This window comes from Pseudonaja textilis, chromosome 2 (assembly GCF_049901715.1).
Source record: "Pseudonaja textilis isolate UNSWEBS1 chromosome 2, rPseTex1.2, whole genome shotgun sequence".
Taxonomy (NCBI): Eukaryota; Metazoa; Chordata; class Lepidosauria; order Squamata; family Elapidae; genus Pseudonaja; species Pseudonaja textilis.
The window spans coordinates 138183471-138204620 of NC_141991.1; the positions used below are offsets into that span (position 1 = coordinate 138183471).

Here is a 21150-nt window from a genome sequence, read left to right on the forward strand (position 1 = left end):
CCCTGGAAGATCTCTCTATTATGACTTCATCTTACTCCAAAGTCTCATTCCAACTTATCTCACAAGTTTGTTGTAGGCAAAAACTGAGGAGTCCTATGTCCACTATATTAAGATTATGGGTGAAAGGTGAGACATAAACCTTAATGAATCAATTCACAGTCCCAACGCTCACACAGAGCAGGGGAATCAGTGGATTTAAATTATTTTGTCCCATTCTTGGCTTAATTAAGAAGGTTATAACTTAGTTAGCAGGCAACTACAGATAATCCTTGACTGATGACCATAACTGAGCCCAGAATTTACATTGCTAAATGAGAAATTTGTCAAATGAGTTTTGCCCCATTTTATGACTTTTCTTGGCACATTTGTTAAGTGAATCACCACAGCTGTTAAATTAGTAACACAGTTGTTAAGTAAAGCTGGCTTCCCCACTGACTTTGCTTTTCAGAAAGTCACAAAAGGTGATCACATGACCCCTGGGACTCTGCAACCGTCATAAATATGAACCAGTTGCCCAAGCATCCGAATGTAAATCATGTGGCTGTAGGGATGATGAAACAGTCATAAGTGTGAAAAATGGTCATAAGTCACTTTTTCCAGTGCCGTTGTGACTTTGAATGTCACTAGATGAATTGTTGTAAGTCAAGGACTATTTGCACTGGGCTGTGAATGGGAATAAAAGTCCCTTTTTTCAATGTCACTGAACTATGAACGGTCACTAAAAGAACTATTGTAAATTGAGGACTACCTGTATTTGATGCACAACATGCATCAATGGTTTATTTTCAACCATTCCTCAATTTCCCACTATCTACTAAACGACTGCTGACTATTCTAAAGACCCTCTTCCATTGGCATTTCTCACAAATCAAAACAATGCTGAGGCTTTTCCACTGCCAAGGGACATTTTCTGGCTTTTATAAAGAAATCCAAACTTCATTTTAATATGTCCTATTAATGCTTGTGGAGCAGCAGGGAAGGCATTTTGACCAACCCTACTATACTTAATATGGGAAAAAGAATATGGCTCAATGACTGAGCACGTACTTTATACCAGAGGTCTCCAAACTTGGCAACTTTAAGACTTGTGGACTTCAACTCCCAGAATTCTGGAAGCTGAAGTCTACAAGTCTTAAAGTTGCCAAGTTTGGGGACCCCTGCTTTATAGCCCAAGATTCAGACTCTAGAAACTTCACTTAAGAGAATTAATACTCCATATGATGTAAAATTCTCTGCTGGAGAAATTTTCTACTCATCAGATTATAATCAGACAATTTTTAAAGACTCTTCGATTAGGAACACTGCCATCCTAAGAAACCAGTGGTTTCTACAGGAGGAAGCCAAAAAAAAAAAAAAAAGGTGGGGGGGAGAAGAAGAGGAAGGGAAACTTGCCAGAAAAGTGAAGTGGGGAAAGGCTTTCTCAGCCAATTTTGCCTAAAACCCAATGAGGAAGAGTTTCCCACAAATAAAACTTGCACAAAAACGTGAGCAATAAATGACATTTTCCGAAGTGGAGAATTCTTACAAAACTTCTGGGTGAGCTGTTTGTTTTTCAATGTCCCCAAAGCTATGAGAAGTACGCCATGCATTTTGCACCCTCAGAAAAAGTGAATAGAAAGCAATCCAGGTCACCAAATCAAAATCATTATAAAAATAATCACTAGGAAAAAGAAGAGGAAGTAAAGATACATACATATATCTGGTGATTCATCAGAGCTATCTGGACAGTCCTTCTCTCCGTCACATCTCCATCCCTTGGATATACATGTGATCTGATCTTTACATGCAAATTGTTTGGGGCTACATGTCTTCGGTGCTGTTTAAAGAAAGGCAAGAAACAAAAGAAAGCATAAAAAATTAGATTCTTCTGTAAAACACAGAGGTCATTTCTAGCCTTATGATTTTATCTTCTGTCTCCCAATTTAAAAGGCTGGCTACTTAAAAAGCCACCAATTTTGACAGTGCCATTGGGCTCATACATATTCATGATACTTCAGGAAAGAGCACTCTTAAAATGAAAGGTATTCATCAAAGCAAAGCAGGAGCAAAATACAGAACAGATTTTAAGCATCATTTAATTTGAATAAATCTCTCAGGAATTCACAATTTATACATGAAAGGCTTAAATAAAGACACAAGCCAGGAACCATAGTTTTAGTTTTTGCACTGAAAAAAACTGTAAGAATCTCAAATTTGATTTTTAAAAAAACTACCATGGTGATTCATGGGAACCTACTAAAATTACACCTTAAGAATGCAGATTGTTAGGGGAGAAGACCACATTTCAAATCTGATTTTAATAGCCTTAAGGCCAGCCATTATTCACTCTGACTCAGCCAGAGGATAGCCATATGGGCCTACCTCACAAAAGAGAGAGAGACGGAGATAGAGAGACAGAAACTGATATATATCAGTCGTTACCATATATATCAGCCCTGAGATAGAGACAGAGATAGAGAGATGTGTACACACACAAACACACACACCCTTTGAAGTAGACCATGTCAGGAAGCAGATCTCCCAAGGTGGAGTTCTACCTTATTAATATAGTCTACAACAACATCATTCTGAAAACCTGATAACATTGCTCCTTCCCTCCCTCTTATACTGATAATTAAGGTAGGCAAACTGAGTTTTTCTTAAGGCTGTCCTATTTTCTAGGGTCCAGTTTTACTAGCCCTCTTCATATATATTTTATCCAAGGTCATCACTGTACACCACTTCACTTGGTAGTTAATTACTTCACTGCTGGGTTATTTCCAACAAATTATTGCTCCTCGCTGAGCTGGCTGATGGTAACTCTGCCACTTCCATTACAGTTACTGATTAAGATAGTAAATTTATTTCTAAGGCAGTTTGCTTTATTACTATGGATATATGCTGGTCTACTACAATGAATATTTTCATTGTTTGGTCTTGTTATATATCATTCTGACAGAATCTGCATTATACAAATGTAATAATTAAACGAATCAACAGCTCATACTTGCTGTCAGAAGCACTCCAAGGTGGAGATTGATGGATTAAGAGGCCCAGACAACATAGTTGTTAGAAAAGATAGTACCTTTTTAAAAAAATCACTCTGCTCCTTAGTTGGCTTCCTAAAGTCATGCATGCCTTCCTAGCAGTCTCTTTTTCTCATTCTTTGAGCTGCTATATTTCATATCAATTCCCATCTCCAGAAAACACCAGCAGGAATAGACCCCAGCTTGGAGGGCCACCAACAGACCTAGAATTACATAGCTTCTTTCAAATGGATGCTTAGCTGCTGAGCTTCATCACCAAATTTCCATGCTTGTGCATGCACTGGCTTCTCTGATGACCCTCAATTAGATCATATCAGGCCAAAACATATGCTAAGGCAACAAGCCTAAGGCGAATTGGAAAGGGAAATGTGTGACATGGTAAGGGACAAGGAAACCAAATGGAAAGAATGGGAAGTGAGAAATAAATGAAAAAAGAGAGAGAGAGAGAGAAAGATGTGTATCAGCTAATCCAGAAGTCTCCAACCAGAGGTGGTATTCAGCGGGTTCTGACCAGTTCTGGAGAACCGATAGTGGAAATTTTGAGTAGTTTGGAGAACCGGCAAATACCACCTCTGACTGGCCCCGCCCCCATCTATTCTCTGCCTCAGTGGTGGGATTCAAAAAATTTTACTACCGGTTCTGTGGGCATGGCTTGGTGGGCGTGGCAAGGGAGGGATACTGTAAAATCTCCAGTCAGAGGTAGCATTTGCCAGTTCTCCAAATTACTCAAAATTTCCGCTACCGGTTCTCCAGAACTGGTCAGAACCTGTTGAATACCACACCTCTGCTCTGCCTCCTGAGTCCCAGCTTATTGGCTGGGTCTTCTTTTGTTGCCCTGCACAGGAGAACAGAGCTGGAAAGCAGGTTAGTGGGGTGGAGAAGGAATGGGGATTTTGCAGTATCCTTTCCTGGAATGGAATGGGATTTTTTACGATATCCTGCCACGCCCACCAAGCCACGCCCACAGAACCTGTATAAGAACATTTGAATCCCACCACTGTCTCCGACCCCTTTGGTTGCGACCCAGCACTGATCCGTGCCACACCAGGAACTGGCCCTGCAGTTAAGTAAAGCCCCATCCGCACACACATGGGATCCAGGCAGCGTGTGAAACCACACCCCTCCCAGTCCACGGAAAAAACTGCCCTCCACAGAATCAGTCCCTGGTGCCAAAAGATTGTGGGCCACTGAGCTAATAGAGAGCATGTGTACATGGACAGATGCACCACCTACAAATGTGATAACGTGATAAAGACAGTCAAGGGATAATGATTCTTTCAATTAAAAAAACAATTCTTTCTTTCCTTCTGGATTCTTAAGAGACAAAACAAGTTGCGTGACACGGGGATGATCTTACAAGAGCAAGGAAAGCAGCATGAGATTAACATGGCCATCTTCACGGCCGGCCAGCCTAGGGTTCCCTAAGAGATTATCTCTGATGCAAATCAGTCCTGGATGGGGAAAAGAGTGCTTGCCTGCCTTCGCTGCAAGCAAGCTTCGGATGCAATTATTTCTGCATGGAACACTTGCTCTCTGCAAACAAAGCATACATTTGGCTAAAGGATGTCTTTCAGAAAGCTGACCATCCCCTCAAACTGTTTGCCCTTTGAAAGAGAAAAATTCTTTCCAAATGAAGAGGTAAAACACCATGCAAGCATTAAGAATGTTTGTCACATAATTCTGTTCATTCAGTGCTAAATACCAATAAGCAGTGAGGTTCTGTTAGGAGACCATTCTCAAAGAAAGCTCTCAGCCATCCCAATAAAGGCAGTGATTGGGAGGAAGCTGAAAGAGAAGGCCACTGACTCTTTATCCCAGGGAAAGGTTTGAGAGGCAAGGTTTGATGTCTAGCAAGAGAATGAGGAGTTAAGATTCTTACACACACAGCTACTCTGTGTAAAACACTTCTTGCTTGTCTAGGCAGAGCGGGAAAGAAAGTTTAGCAACACAGAGGTGGTCTTCAGCAGGTTCCGACCAGTTCTGCAGAAATTTTGAGTAGTTCAGAGAACTGGCAAATACCCCCTGTGACTGGGCCCGCCCCCATCTGCCTCCCGTGTCCCAGCTGATTTGGTTGCCCTGCACAGAAGAACAGAGCTGGAAAGCAGGTTAGTGGGGTGGGGAGGGAAGGGGATTTTGCAGTACCCTTCCCCTGCCACTCCCACCAAGCCACACCACAACCACCAAGCCACGTCCACAGAACCGGTAGTAAAAAACTTTGAATCCCACCACTGTTGCAACACATTTAACAACTGAGTTTTCCAGGCACCTAGTTTGTCCAGGCTGAGTAGGAAAAACAATGTGTGATATTAATGACTGGGCTGTAAGAATTGCACTTCAAGAAATTGCAGCTGTAATTATATTGGAACTACCTGAACTTAAGGACCTAATTAATAACTTATATTGATTTCCTTAACATAAGATAATAATCCTGCAATATTGTGAGTGATGGTTCCAAATTTATCCCATATTTCTCTGTGTGGGATACACCTATTTAATTCATAAGGACTCTGGGTATTATGGGTAGTCCTTGACTTACGGCAGTTCATTTAGCGACCATTCAAAGTTACAGCGGGAACGGAAAAAGTGACTCATGACCATTTTTCACACGGCCATCGCACCATTCCCATGGTCACATGATCAAAATTCAGAAGCTTGGCAACTGACTCATATTTATGACCGTTGTAGTATCCAGGGGTCATGGGATCCCTTTTTGCAACCCTTCTGGCAAGTAAAGTCAATTGGGGAAGCCAGATTCACTTAACCATCATGTTACTAACTTTAACAACTGCAGTGATTCGCTTAAGAACTATGGCAAGAAAGGCTGTAAAATGGGGCAGACCTCATTTAACAAATGACTCACTTAAGCAGTACAAATTCTGGGCTCAATTGTGCTAGTAAGTTGAGCACTACCTGTACTTGAAATCTAGTATTTGAAGCACATGCATGACAGTGAGATTAGGCATTATCTGATGCCTCTCTATCTGTGTACCATGTTAACAATTATTAAAGAGTGTGGTAGGATCATGAGGGGGGAAAATCCTCTTTAAGTAACTTTTGTCATTCATACTTTTGCCATTCACACTTAAGCAGAAATAACTTGCTATCATTCCCTCTTCAGTTTCCTGAGTAAACCAAACAAAACCAAAGTTATTGTTAATTATAATTACATTTTTTTTCTGCTACTCTTACATTAAAAAAAACCCAATGTATTCCTTGGGGATTTCAATTTTACTTCAATTACATTATTCAGGGAAGATTCCTGAATTTGTGTTAAGTAATGAGAAAGCTCTATTTTATTGGAAGCTTTAGTGGAGTCACGGCTGGAGAATCCTGTTCTTACTGGAACTGTTGTGAATCCTCAGCATATCTTTGCTGAAATATTTCATTTTAAAAAGCACATGTGCATCATCAGAACTAGTTATTGCCTACTTTAAACACTCCCCTGGCTGGAGGGTACCTTAAGGCGTCCAGGGTTAATGTCCTCTTCCTAACCTGCAGATATAATTATACCTCTGTCACCATGCATTACTTCAAGCAGTCAGCTTCTTTTCTCCCTACACATGCAACTTGCAAACACATAAATGCCTATAATCATATGGTATCAAGGTAAAATGTGACTAAGTTTCATGCTTCAAGCCTGCATTAGTACCAGCTCCAAATGTATCATGCAGAGGTTCTGAAATTGCATTTCAAGCTCAAACAGGGCACTACAAAGAATTCAGATCTGATAATGTTATGTACCCTACTAATAAATATCCTTTCCCAAAAACAATTTTGTTTGCTTTGTTTCTGCAATGGTAGAGTCCAGATTCTTTGACAGATTGATTGGTAGGATAGATAAGAGATGTAAAAGTTGAAAACACCTGAAATAGGACATTCATGTTCAAACAAAAGACCAGAGGCTGGAGAGAAATAGTAGTTGACATCATATGTTCCTCAAAGACTACCGCTAATTATTGACTGGTAAATGACCTAAACAGGCCTTGACTTGAGATCCAGCAAGCCACCAATAAACCTCAAGAAACTCACAATGTTCCTCTGTTACCCCTCTTCAGTATCTAATCCATCAGAAGTGCCTTTGTATTTCAAATGAACTTCTAATATTCGCAGAGAAAACTGTATCCCTGTCTCCAGTCTGCACTGCTTAAATGAGAGGAAAAATTCAAGGATATAGTATATAGGCAGAGATCTACTGCAGAAAAAATAAGATTATTTTTTTTAAGGATATTTATGGTCCTGCTTGGTAAGCAAGCTATTAATTCACTCGGTCTCTTGCGCCATTTCAGTCAATTTGTCGGGGAAGATTCCTAAATGGTACAGTTGCTATCTGCTAATTGCTGCCCATCTTCTATGCCTCTGAGCTTTGCCAAATCACATGCATACAAAATAAATGGCAATCAAAGCCTCAAGGTCAATACCATTAACCCTAAGGGGCTCTGCCAAGAGCAATAAGAATGAAAAAGTATCACAGCATCCAAAGAATGAATGGATTTGGAAAAGGGCAGCAGGGGTGTGTGGTTTTGTTTTGTTTTTCCTTTGATTTTGTTTTTGGTAAGCATCACACATACCTCTAATCCTGAATCTAAAAGCACCAGGAATGAAACTGACAGATTCAATCATTCAAAGCATTATTGGTAGAAGGGTTCCCCCAAGCATGCTTAAGATGTAATAAAACAAATGTATCACATCAAGGCCAAGGTAGAAACAATCCCCAGTTTTTTTAATGGGACCCCTTTCCAACGGAGAAGCACTGTCTCAGTCTGTGAATGTTACAAAATCCCACTGTGCTCAGCCCTTGCTTATGTTGGAATTTTATCTTGCTTTTCATCCAGGAACATAAGGGACAGTACAGAGCTGTCCCTCATCCAATTTTTCCACACAAAAATTACCCTGCGAGACAATGGTGGGATTCAAATTTTTTTACAACCAGTTCTGTGGGCATGGCTTGGTGGGCATGGCAGGGGAAGGGTACTGTAAAATCTCCCTTTTTCACCCCACTCTTAGGGGAAGATTACTGCACAATCACATTCCCTTCCCACCCCACTAACCTGCTTTCCAGCTCTGTTCTCCCGTGCAGGGCAACAAAAGAAGACCCAGCCGATCAGCTGGGACTCGGGAGGCAAAGAATAGATGGAGGTGGGGCCAGTCAGAGGTGGTATTTGCCGGTTCTCCAAACTACTCAAAATTTCCGTTATCGGTTCTCCAGAACTGGTCAGAACCTGCTGAATCCCACCTCTGCTGTGAGGTAAGTTGGGCTGAGGGACAGTTACTGGCTTAAAGACACCCAGATAGAAGTCTATAGCTGAGAGTAAATAGATTATTAACTTCCACTTCAGAGTCTTAATCACAAAAGCACCAGCTAAATCAAGCTACATATACCCAGTAGCACTGTGAAATACATTTTGTGAAATCCTTACGCAAACAATTGCTGGTCTCTTGCTGGTCACATCTACCTGACCCACTAAAGCAGGGAGGCAAAGAATGTTGTGGGTCCCATCCCGTAAGCAGTGGTGGGATTCAAATTTTTTTACTACTGGTTCTGTGGGTGTGGCTAGGTGGGCGTGGCCATGTGGCTGGGTGGGCGTGGCTTTTTTGCAGCACACACACACCAGTTTTGGGGCGTTCTGAGACTCAGAGAAGCCTCCTGGGGGGAGGTTTTGCTCCCAGAACGCTTCCCTGGGGCCCAGGAAGGAAAAAAAACAGAGCCTGGAGAGGCACACAGCATCTCTCCATGCTCCATTTTGGGGCCTTCTAGGCCTCAGGGAAGCCTCCTGGGGGGGGGCATTTTTGCTCCCAGGAAGTTTCCCTGCGGACGAGGAAGGCAAAAAATGGAGCACAGGGGATGGGGGGCTGTGCCCCCTTCCCTTTTTTGCCTTCCTGGGCCTCAGGGAAGCCTCCTGGATGAAGCAGTAAGACAGCCAGGGTAATCCTGGCACAGCTGATCATAGGAACAGCTGATTGTCAGGACAGGGAAAAAAGAAATATCTTAAGGAGTGACTGGGTAGGGAAGAACACAGCCAGCTATGTCAGGCATGTGTGTGACGTTGCACATGCATGATATGGACTTATTGGGTGGGGAGGGGAGGGGCGACCATGTCAGGGTCATGGCCATCCAGAACTTACTACCGGTTCAGCGACCCACGTCAAATCCTTGCTACCAGTTCATGTGTAGCGGTGCGAACTGACTGAATACCACCACGGCCCATAAAGAGATATATCTGGTGGGACCAAGCAGGGCCTTCTCTGTGGTGGCTCCCTCTCTCTGGAACATCGTATCCCTGGAGATTAGACTGGCCCCACTCTAACACTCTTTTGAAAAGCCCTGAAGATGTGGTTCTGCCAGTGGGCCTGGAGAACCCAGAGTGGGATGGAGCCCATTAAATGATCAGTATGAATGTGTGGTTGTCGACGGAGTGGGGGGATTATTATTTTATTTTTCTTTCTTTTATATGGCATTTTTATATCCCTGTAAGCCATCTTGAGTCACCTGTGCGAGTAGGCAGCAATATACATTTTCTAAATAAATAAATTCTTACAGAGATAATGCCTAATGCCAAGCCGCCTGTAGAAAAATGAAGGTTTTCAACTGATGCCTACAACAGCATAGACAGTAGTTGCAGAGCTGCTCAGGAAAGTCATAGCACTCCCAAAGCTTGAGTTTGTTCTGCTGTTATGACAGAGATGGTTTAACAAAACTATCCTATTGCTGACCCCCAGGACCTGCCACTCAGACACAAAAGGCATTCCGTTTCCCACCACTGGCCTTCTCTTTTCTCCTGAATGTAAATCTTACCCTGACAACCTTGTCAAAAGGCTTCTGGAAAATCCCAAGCCTTGCCCTGGATTTACAGAGTCTGCCACAGAAGAGATATATCCTCGAAGGTTTCCAAAACAAAACCTCCGGCCAAATAAGCATGGGGACTGAAGGTTTTCTGTTTAAAAAAAAAATACAAGAGTTTCCTTGCTTTCCCTACCTTTCAGGACTTATGTGTATACTCCTAACCCTACTGTTTCCACCTGCATCTGTTCCCAGATTTGTCTATTTAGGCTGCAGGTCAAGCTACTTTTCGGTCCTTTTCCAAAAGGAGATACAAGGCACTGAATGTAGCATTTTCTTCTTGCTGAAAAAGTATATGATCTTCCAGAAAACAAGTTTAATTAGTTGGGAGACAAACTCTGAAGAAAGTTCAGACATCCTTAGTGCCTGTTATCAACATGCAAAGTTTCCATCACAATATTTCCTCCAGTCTCTTCAATACCCACAAACTGTAAATCTCCTCCAGCAAATACACTTCTAGAAAAAAATAGTAGCCTACTCGGTGGTGGTGGTGGTGGTGGTGGTGGAGGAGGAGGAGGAGGAGGAGGAGGAGGAGGAGGAGGAAGAGAAAAGAATCTGTAATAAATTAGCTGGTCCTAGAATAAATAACTGTTCTCCAAAAAAGCTATACAGGTACTCCTCGACCTATGACCACAATTGAGCCCAACATTTTTGTTGCTAAGTAATTTTGCCCCCTTTTTATTACCTTTCTTGTCTCAGTGGTTAAGTGAATCACTGCAGTTGATAAGTTAGTAACCTGGTTGTTAAGTGAATCTGGCTTCCCCATTGACTTTGCTTGTCAGAAGGTCACAAAAGGTGATCACATGATCTTGGGATATAGCAACGGTCATAAATATGTTGCCAAGCATCTGAATTTTGATCCCATGATCGTGGGGTTGCTGGAACTGTAAAAAACGGTCATGAGTCACTTTTTCCAGTGCCGTTGTAAATTTGAATGTTCACTAAGCGAACTGTTGTAAGTCAAGGACTACCTGTGCTTCCAGCCTTGGGAAGAGGGTCTTGTGGAAAACAAAAGCTTCTACACTGCGGAGGACTTGATTCATTTCCTCCCAACACAAGCAAGTCCTGACACATTCTAAAGGAAATATAGCTTTCACTTGGGGTGGGGGGGGTGGGGGAGAAGAGTTGTAGACCTGGATTCCTAGAAAGTAGCAAGATTATTTCCAAGAACCACACTCTTATGCTAATGAATGAAGGCTTAAGGGCCAGTTTAATGATCTGTCTGCTTTCATTCTGCGGAGGACTGAAACATATGCAGGGCTGGAAGCAGGAAAACAGTTATAAATAATAATGACATTACCCTGCTAGCAGAAACATGCTAGAAGGAAAACCAGACCTCAGGGGGATATCCATCCAATCTGATCAGCATTCTTAAGCAGTTACAGTACACTAAGAAGGTTGTGTTGTGTTATTTATTTCAAAGATATAAACTGTTCCTCGAAGAACACTGAATAAAGTGCTCATAGGATTCATCTTCCAATAATTAACATGAGATTTTTTTCGTATCAGAGGATTTAATCTGTAGCCAACAAAGCAGCTTGCATACAGTACATCCAGTGGTGGGATTCAAAAAATTTTACGACTAGTTCTGTGGCTGTGGCTTGGTGGGCGTGGTGTGGCCTGGTGGGCGTGGCTCGGTGAGCATGGCAGGGGAAGGATACTGTAAAATCCCCATTCCCTCCCCACTCCTGGGGGAAGATTACTGCAAAATCCCTATTCCCTCTCCAGCCCACTAACCTACTTTCCAGCTCCGTTCTCCTGTGCAGGGCAACAAAAGAAGACCCAGCCAATCAGCTGGGACTCGGGAGACAGAGAATGGATGGGGGCGGGGCCAGTCAGAGGCGATATTTGCCAGTTCTCTGAACTACTCAAAATTTCCACCACTGGTTCTCCAGAACTGGTCAGAACCTGCTGAATACCACCTCTGAGCATATCGTGTTTGCATTAATATCTGAAAATGAGCAGGTCAGGATCCTGAGACCCAATCCAGGCATAGAATATACGCCCTCCCAAACTGGGGCTCCTGCCCTCAAATACTACACCAGATATTCACTAAACGTAAAGCAAACTGCTCACTTGGGAATGAAGAGCAGAAATGGAAGTTCCAAGTATTTATATCAAGCCAGGCTTCTATTACTAGACACTGTGTTACGTCCAGCAATGGGGACGGTTCTAATATATTTGCTTTCTTGTTATGGCTTGGAGAGGGGAAGACAAATATAATATAAAAAGAAAATTCAAAGGAGATAGCCTTTACATTGGATGTCATTGCCTTCCAACTCCATCATTTGCAAGAAATACAAGTGGAAAGCAAGCCCTCCTATTACTCTTGATTTTCTCCCAAAATCCTCTTTTAAACTTTTTTAGCAGCTACATGTATGCTTATATATTCGCGTATTATCTTTTCTTCTCTCTAGCTTTTGTAAAATATGCAGACTTCTGAACATTTGCCAACATGTTCCATAGATTCAGGGAGAGGAGCGGAAAAACAGATCATCAACTAATCGCATGCCCTCATGCAAGAACAGTGTGCAAGTCTGCACGTTTATGTAATGGCCTGTGTCTTTAATGGGTTGTTGGAAACACTGGGTTGTTTCCATGTCACGCTCCCAAAAGGTGTCTTGTAGGACACACTGGAAAAGAGAACGATAGACTAGAGTGGCTGAATTCAACAGGGGCCTTTCTTATCTTCTGCGAAATGAATCCGTCTGTGCAATTGTTTCAAAGGGAAACATCAAAAAGCACACTAGGGTTCTCAAATGGTTAAAATAAGAGCATCTGTCAGAAGATTCTGGGCACCAAATGAGGCCAAATGAGAAATAATTCTGCTTTGGCCACCCCTGACAAGCTTTCAAAGCAATAGTGCCCAGCTTCTGGAGGACAGTGAAGTTTTTAATGTTAGCGAGGAGTACTTTCTTTATGCAATAACCTTTTGCTAGGTGTCCTTTTCAAAACCCTTGCATGGACCTCGAAATGATTTTGCAACTATCATTGCTATTTGGAACACTTTTTACATTCAAAATAAAATCTACTTAGCTCAAACGAAAGTCATTCTTATGGGTAAAAAAATGCCTCTAAGTATTGTGGTCTTTCCACATTTTAGGCAATTGGAAATATTTCTATGCATTTCTATATTTCAGAAGGAAGAGTTTCCCTAGATACAAAATTCGGATTATAAAATTTAAGCTAGCTCATAATCATTTGAAACTCCCAGCTGCTCTCTATGCTGTGCTAACCGTGCTTCATCTCCAGATATGTTCAAAGAATCAACCAAATAAACTTATTTTAGTTTTTTTTTTTTAAAAAAGAAAAACCTTATATAACTCTCCTTTTCAAAATATAGCAAGAAAGCATTTACAGAATAAATATGATACCCTATCTAAGATACTAAATATGTTAAGGAAGGATGTGTCTTTAACAGTCTAGTCCAGGATGAATTGAGATTTTGGCTCTTCCCCCCCACACACACACTTTTTTTTTTTAAAGTTAAGTAAAAGCAGATGCAGCTCAAGCATTCTTCTGTAGAGAATGAGCAGCGCTAGCACTTTGAAAAAAGGAAGAAAGGGCCCTTCATGCTGGTCATAAAGTCCAGTTCAAATCAGCAGGGTACAGCTGCAAGGCCTTCCATTTTCAAAGGTTCCCTCTTTAGTATTTGGGAAGTTCGGGCGCCTATTTGCTAAAAATAAGAAGCCAAGCAGCTCTTCCGGCAGAAAAGAATCTCCCTCTTTCTTAAATCTTACATTCTCTTCAGTTAAACTGTTGAATATGATCTGGTGTTTTTTTAAAAAAAAATTCAGTTCAGATATACAGAAAGGAGGATTTATTTCAACTTTAAAAAAAAAAGCCATCAAAAGCTCTATAAATTATGCCCAGCAGTATTCAACTTGGCTTTCCCTTTTCGTACATACAGAAGCGTTCCTAAAACTGAAAAGGAAACCCTAATAGCTTTTTTCCTTTGATGTATCACATTATTATCCCTCCACTTTTCTCAAGCAACACGAAACAGTGTATATGGCACTCCCATTTCCCCGTTTTTTGTCACAGCAACAACTGCATAAGGTACACTGCTTTGAGAGAACCTTGACCCAAGTCAGCCACTGAGTTGCCATGGCTAAGGACAGGCCCGAATCCAGTCCTTCCCAGTACTAATCTGACACAACCACTTTGTGTTGGATAATTATTCCCATTCACAGCCCAGTGCAGATAATCCTTGACTTACCACAATTTATTTAATCACATTCAAAGTCACAACGGCACTGGAAAAAGTGACTGATGACCATTTTTCACAATTATAACCGTTGTAGCATCCCCACGGTCACGTGATCAAAATTCAGATATATGGCAATTGACTCGTATTTATGACAGTTGCAGTAACCCAGAGTCATGTGATCATCTTTTGTGACCTTCTGACAAGCAAAGTCAATGGGGAAGTCAGGTTCACTTAACAACTTCATTACTAATTTAACAGCTGTGGAGATTCACTTAACAACTGTGACAAGAAAAGTCATATAATGGGGCAACACCCACTTAACAAATGTCTCCCTTAACAGAAACGTTGGGCTCAATTTTAGTCGTAAATCAAGGATTACTTGTACACCCGATAGCAGCCTTAACACTTAGACTTCCTAAAATATATTTAACCGTCAGAAAAAAGAGAGATGTTGTGCATAGAAGTAAACCAACCATTGGTCTGGCCTCAGATCACAAATTTCTCGCGCCTTTTTTTTTCCTGAAGTGTGTTCCTTAAACACAGCTAGTGAGATCACCCCCCAAATTCAAACCAAATATGAATTTTCTGCCACAACTGTCTAAGACTGCAGTCTCTAACAAGACCCCAACTGTGCTTCCACATGAAATGTGTTTGACTCATTTCAAAGCATCTCCTATGGATGTTTGGATCTTGTGGCCCCTATGATCTGGCCAAAAAGCCAACTGTCTGAGACCTCTGGGTCATAATTCTTGAGGAGATGCTAACAAACTAAACCACAAAAACACAACAGGATGTTTGTTTCACCTTGGCAGATGGGCCTGAATGGGTGGCACTGGAAAAGCAATGGCCTGAGTTTTTAATTTAACAAGCTCAGAGTCAGTTTGCACAACACAGTAGTCAGTTTTACTCATGTAAACAATTGCTCAGAGTACTGGTTTATTGAACAGGCTCATATAAGATCAGGACTCCTCTTTCCTGTTTGGAAAAATACATGCTTAGACACATAAATTGTGCATTACACAATGTCTAAGTTTTCCTCCCTCTGTCATGTCAACAATTTCTTTTGTTTTCGTAAAAAATGGTCAAGCTAAGAAGTCAGGAGAGAAAAATGGCAGGCACCCTCCATCTTTCAGAGTTTCAGCTCAAGCATACCTACCTAATGGTCTTTCATTCAAGGACAGAAAAGATACAGGATTTCTCTGGATTTTCTGCATACCGCACCAAAAGAGAAAGGTAACTTGGCAAGAGCATGTTCAAGTTTAAGGTAAACATCAGAAGGAAGGAGATCAAGATTATGTCTTCATTCTATCACTTGGGTCGTTGAAGATGTCATTCTTTTCAAAAATAAAATAAATGCAGAAGACAATATATAGTCTGAGCCAGGGGTAGGATTCAAATTTCTTAACAACCAGTTATGTGGGCGTGGCCTAATTTATGGGTTTGGCTTGGTGGTCACATGACTGGCTGGGCATGGCTTGCTGACTGGACATGGCTTCATGATCACATGACTGGCTGGGCATGGCTTGTATGTAAATATTGTAAATATTTATGTAAATCTTGTATTTTTTATTTTAAAAAAAGAGCAATTTTTACCCCAAATCAGGCAAAGCAGGCAGGCAGATTGAGTTTCTCACAGAATCACAGATTCACTCAGAGATCTATCTTTCTGTTATCTGCTATCTGAGTCTGCATTGAAAAATAGAAGCTTCAGTCCTAAGAAAGGTTCAGCTCTGCTTTTAGATTAGCTAGAAAGCAAGAAATCCAACCATTTCCTGCTTTCTAGCTAATCTAAATCTCCCAGCACTGCAGAACAGCTGATGGAAAAAAAGGAAAAATTAGCAACTTACCAAAGGCAGGCAAGTTTGATAGCGCGCATGCCAGATAAGGAGTGAGTGGGCGGGGTGGGGCGGGGCCAGCCAGCGGAGCGATTTGCCAGTTCTCCAAACTGCGCATAATCATACTAACCGGTTCTATAGAACCGGACCAACCAGGTAGAATCCCACCCTTGGTCTGAGCTTTGGATTTCCCTGTTGACAGTCAGGAATTGCAAACTCACACAAGATTACTCTGTTTACAAAAGTGGATTAGTTTCTCGCATGCCAGCATTTGATATATGTGAATTGGTATAGAAAATTAGAATGTACATCCCACATTCTTGGTCATTAGCTGGACTTGATCACACAATAGCCTGCCTGCTTGCCCATCATTTTAGCAATAGCAATAGCATTTAGACTTATATACCTCTTCACCATGCTTTACAGTCCTCTAAGTTGTTTACAGTCAGCCTATTGCCGCCAACAATCTGGGTCTTCTTTTACCAACCTCGAAAGGATGGAAAGCTGAGTTAACCTTGAGCCAATGTGAATCGGACTGCTGGCAGTTGGCAGAATTAGCCAGCAATAGTGCATTTTAATCACTGCGCCACCACAACTTTTTTAATTGCAACATTTGTCCTGGAGAATCCTCATTAGGCTCAGGGGAAAACTTGATAACTTCATACCTATAACAGATCATTTATTTGCCAGGTTTATATATAATTCCAATTCCAATAACAATATAAAAACTGATGTGCCCTCTTACAAAAGCAACCAGAATCTTATCAGAAACATGTCCCTCTTTTTTTCATTGCCAAGTCAGGATGACCTTAGGCAGCAGAATAGTTAGGAACAGAAACACAGAAGTTGTTTTAAGGATCTGGGTTTTTTGAACTTTGCAGCTGATATTTCACAGAAGACTCTTACGGTTTCACATTTATTTATGTGATTTTTTGATTATATGAAGACCAATAACAAAGGTTAGAACCATGTCGACTAGAGTATCCCGGTTCAGGGAAGGAAGGAGCAAATACAATGAACTACCCAACTATTACCCTATTTACAATCACAAAAGATTTCTTGGTATAAATTTACCAAATGAGGTTTTTTTCATTCATACAGAACCTAGAGATGGATCTTTTTCTAGGCAAATTAGACTTGGCAGGATAAAGATCCTTCTGTTCACTAGAAATGATGCAGCCAATTTTCTGTACATCATGCCCTAGTTAATTTTTCCATAGCTTTTAATGGCGATGGACTTTAAAGGTGTCAAGTTAAAAAAAAGTATGGCCACTCCACTACCCTTCCCCTCCCCTAAAACCAAATCAATCAACCCTACAGTGTATCTCCTGTCTTAGAAGGAACAGGTTACCCGCCCAACTCCACTTCAGACCATGAGCTCTGTATCTCACAAATTCTTTTTATTGTTAGCGATTTAATGTCCTACCTCAATTACTTTGTATGCTCAATAAGGGAGCAAGATAAGAGTGTCTGAAAGAACCCTAGGAAAAAAACTGCTCTGCCCATCATCAAGGACAGCAGATGGAAGGACACCCACTAGTACGACACAATGAACTAGAAATATTTCTGTGCATGCTTGAAATTAATATATATGATATGATTAGCTGATTTTAGGAGGTTGTTTAAAATTTCAGTCATACTTGGTGTTCTTTGAAGCTGTGGTTATGTTTTATGTAATTGTACAATAGAATTAATATTTAATAATATGTGGCTCAAGCACATTCATTCCATGATTTTTTAATTATCTTGAAAGATCGATGTCTGGTGTCCTGAAATACATTTGGGGGCTTGGTTTTTGACTCAGCTCTATTCTTTTTTCCCCTCCCCTCTTTTTCCTCCATCATAGTTTCACACACCCAAAATGCGTCACTGGGGTTTTAAACAGTTGCCAGAAAATAGAAGAGGCTGTGCAGAAGGAACTGGAGCCCGTAATCACATCCACAAGGCCAGCTTTTTTTTTTTTAAACTATTATCAAGTTCCATAATTACTTTCCCTCCTAGTTACAGGAGATCCCGGCAATGTTCTGGACTGAGCACCTAAGAGTTAATCTGATCTATTTCTTGGATAGGAAACTTATGGCAGCTTTACAACAAACATAGCTTGACAACAGATAGAGCAGGGAACACATGCAATACCACCCAGAGAAGATAGGTCATTTTTTCTCTAAGTTATTACTCTTAAACACCGATATAAAGAGTTGCAACTCAAGGAAAATGCAACCCATCTCCATCTGGTGCTGTTACTTATCCCAAGCACTACCAACACTGGTAGTAGTGATAGCAGATAGTCTACCAATGGGTTATCAAACTCCCATCACTGTGGCGTCATCACGTGACTTATCACAACTTCGTATCCCTCTTCACTAAACTGAGTTGGAGTTTGACACCCCTGGTCTACCACAACCGGAGGAGTCCATAGAGAGAGGGGGATGCTGCCCTCTCCACAAAGCTCACATAGGACGGAGGGTGCTTTTTCAAAAGGCAACTGGGCTTTCTTTGTTTTCCTTGAAGACGTTTCACTTCTCATCCAAGAAGCAGGTCAGAGAAGGTTGCCCTACAAAGCAACTAGGAATAATTTTATGATTAAAAAATACAAGTGGATTCAGACAGATAAAGACACACCAAAGAACAGAATAACAGACTTGGAATGGCCCTAGAGATCTTCTCGTCCAATTTCCCCATTCCCCCACTGAACCAGGAAACCCCACACCATTTCAAGCAAATGAAAATTTTATCTTTAAAAACCTCCAATAATGAAACACCCACAACTTCTGGAGACAAATCGTTCCACTGATCAACTGTTCTCACAATCAGAAAATTCTCCTTAGTTCTAGGTTGCTCTTCTCCTGGCTTAATTTCCATCCATCAGTTATTGTTTTGCCTTTTGGTGCTTTTAAAAATAAGGTAACCCCATCTTCTTCGTTGCAGTCCTTTGGTGACACCACAACGAGGGCTGACAAAATCTGTTTGTTTGTTTTTTCCCTTGCCCTGTCTCACCTTTGGTTTCTCCCACTCTTTAACTATATATAAAACTTCAGGAGAAACTTTTGGCCGTGACTTTTTGCAAAAGACCGAAGTCCTACATCATGTCCTCCCACCCTTCCCCAAGGACATACTGAGAGATTTCAGCTCTGGATTATACAAGCCAGTTCCACTGATCCATTTGACAAGGAGGAGGGCAGTGTCCCTTTAAGTGGCACCACCAAGGGATTAAATCCACTACAGAACCTATGGATCACAGTACTCCAGTGCATACCGACAGCATGAAAAGACTGCCCCTGCCAGAGGGTGAAAGAATTGTGCCTTTGGAAAGGAAACAGCACTGGCAATAAATATGGATAGGAATGAGGTGATTTGCAAAACAGATGTTTCTAGAGGAGGGGAAAAAAAGAGAAATAAATCCACATGGCATTAATTATGGAATCCCTCTTCCCACTCTTCTTCAGTATGTGAATTCTTATGACCCTGCAAAAGGGAAAGAAAAAGGGAGCCTTAGGGTTGGAACTTATCCCAAGTCTTGAGGCTTCAGAAAACTGAAATGAGAATTACATGATTCTAAAAGTTATTTTGCCATCTGAGTTATGCGAGAAATGACAAACGCTTTATTTATCAGGAATGGGGCCATCATCATTTTTTTAAAAAGAAAAGTCTGTGGGGGTTGGAGCTCAGTTAGGTCTGGAATATCAGTGCAGAGTCCTTCCTAAGCCAAACTGCAACAATTTTAACAATTATCCCATCTATTTTCTGGGCATAAGCCTTGCCCAGAAGTGAAATGTTTTAGATTCCTCAGTTTTCAGGCTCAAAACACTAACTCCTTGGGGGGTTCTTTCCTTTCTTCCTACCTTTCCCTTCCTTCCTTTCCCTTCCTTCCTTCCTTCCTTCCTTCCTTCCTTTTCTTTCCTTTTCTTTTTTGGCCCATCTTAATAGCTAAAAATGAAAGGTGGGAACTCATTCCAGAAATGTCTTGGGATTTTGCTAACCAGATGTGCTGAACTAATTCTCATAATTCTTAGGCCCACAGTTATGTCTCTCATTCGGATCATGGGAGTTGAAGTCCAACAAAACGTATATGGAAAACATCAGGTTTGAGACATAAAGGCAAACTCAATTCCTGGTAAATGCATGGGTATTTGTGTGTGTGGTTTTTTTAGCAATAATACGAAAGGAATCTGCCATTAACCTTCTTCCTGGGTGTTTTTTCAAACTTTTAACCAGTGGCTGATGCAAATGGTACAAACCATTCACATACATATTTCCTTCAAGTGCTATAAAAAGTAAAAGGAATATAAGTGATAGTCTCCTTACAGTGGAATCTACCAAACAGGCTTTAAATCTATTCTGTAAAAACAATTTTTTTTGTGTAAAATGCCCACAATGCAGGACAACTTGCTTGACTCTCTGGAAGCATTTCTATTTTTGAAGCTTACAAGTCACTCGTTGGCTGGAACCCCATCACGGAATCCCAGTGTAATCCCTACTGTTCCAAAAACTTTTATCAAAGCCATCTTGGTCATTGTTTAGCCCTTGGTATAGAGTCGTAGGTCCTATTTCATAACTATATCACCTATATGCATATCTACTCAGAATAGTCCCTTTGAATCCAGCAATATTTGAGGAAGATTTGGATAAACCTAGGTATGTATATATCCATGAAAACTTCACAGTAATAAGCACATTCCTCTCCAATTTACTTTTACCTCCATTTCATGTCTTTCCTCTTGAGCTATAAACTTTTCACTTGCACTTTCTAAGCACACATATGAACGACATTTCCTTGGTTCATAACCACTTAAAACTTAGATTTGGAATTTCCTTGGTTCATAACCACTTAAAACTTAGATTTGGAATTTTCACTTAATTATTTTTTTTAAGACTGTATGTAAATACAAGGAGTCCTTTAAGAAATGCTTTCTTCAAGAATTCACTATGCACAAAGAGGTTTGGGGAAAAGCTCATGTGTTAGATTTTTTTTAAGTATGTTGGTGCTTTCAGGAAAAAGATAGAAATCCAAAATAAGCACATAAATAACGAGAAGCGCATAAAACCAATGAATTCTAATTCCCAGTCTAATTGAAAAAATATGCCTTGGAAATTTTCCAATGATAAGGGTTTTTTATGAATGAATGAATGAATGAATGAATGAACATTAAAAAATACAATACATGCAGAAGAAAAACCCAGACTCTGACAGGAATTCAGCACTTCCAGAGATCTTCTATTTCTACCAATTTCATAATTTCT

General features: G+C 40.9%; 1 protein-coding gene across 3 annotated transcripts in view; it reads right to left on the reverse strand.

Moving 5' to 3' along the window:
• The window catches only part of LRP1 (LDL receptor related protein 1), a 311480-nt gene that overhangs the window by 226460 nt on the left and 63870 nt on the right, over window positions 1-21150 (reverse strand). For all 3 annotated transcript variants that reach the window (XM_087925459.1, XM_026713764.2, XM_026713763.2), the window contains one exon: window positions 1694-1816. In XM_087925459.1, coding sequence (XP_087781585.1) covers window positions 1694-1816 — 123 coding nt within the window. The remainder of the gene's footprint in view (window positions 1-1693; window positions 1817-21150) is intronic.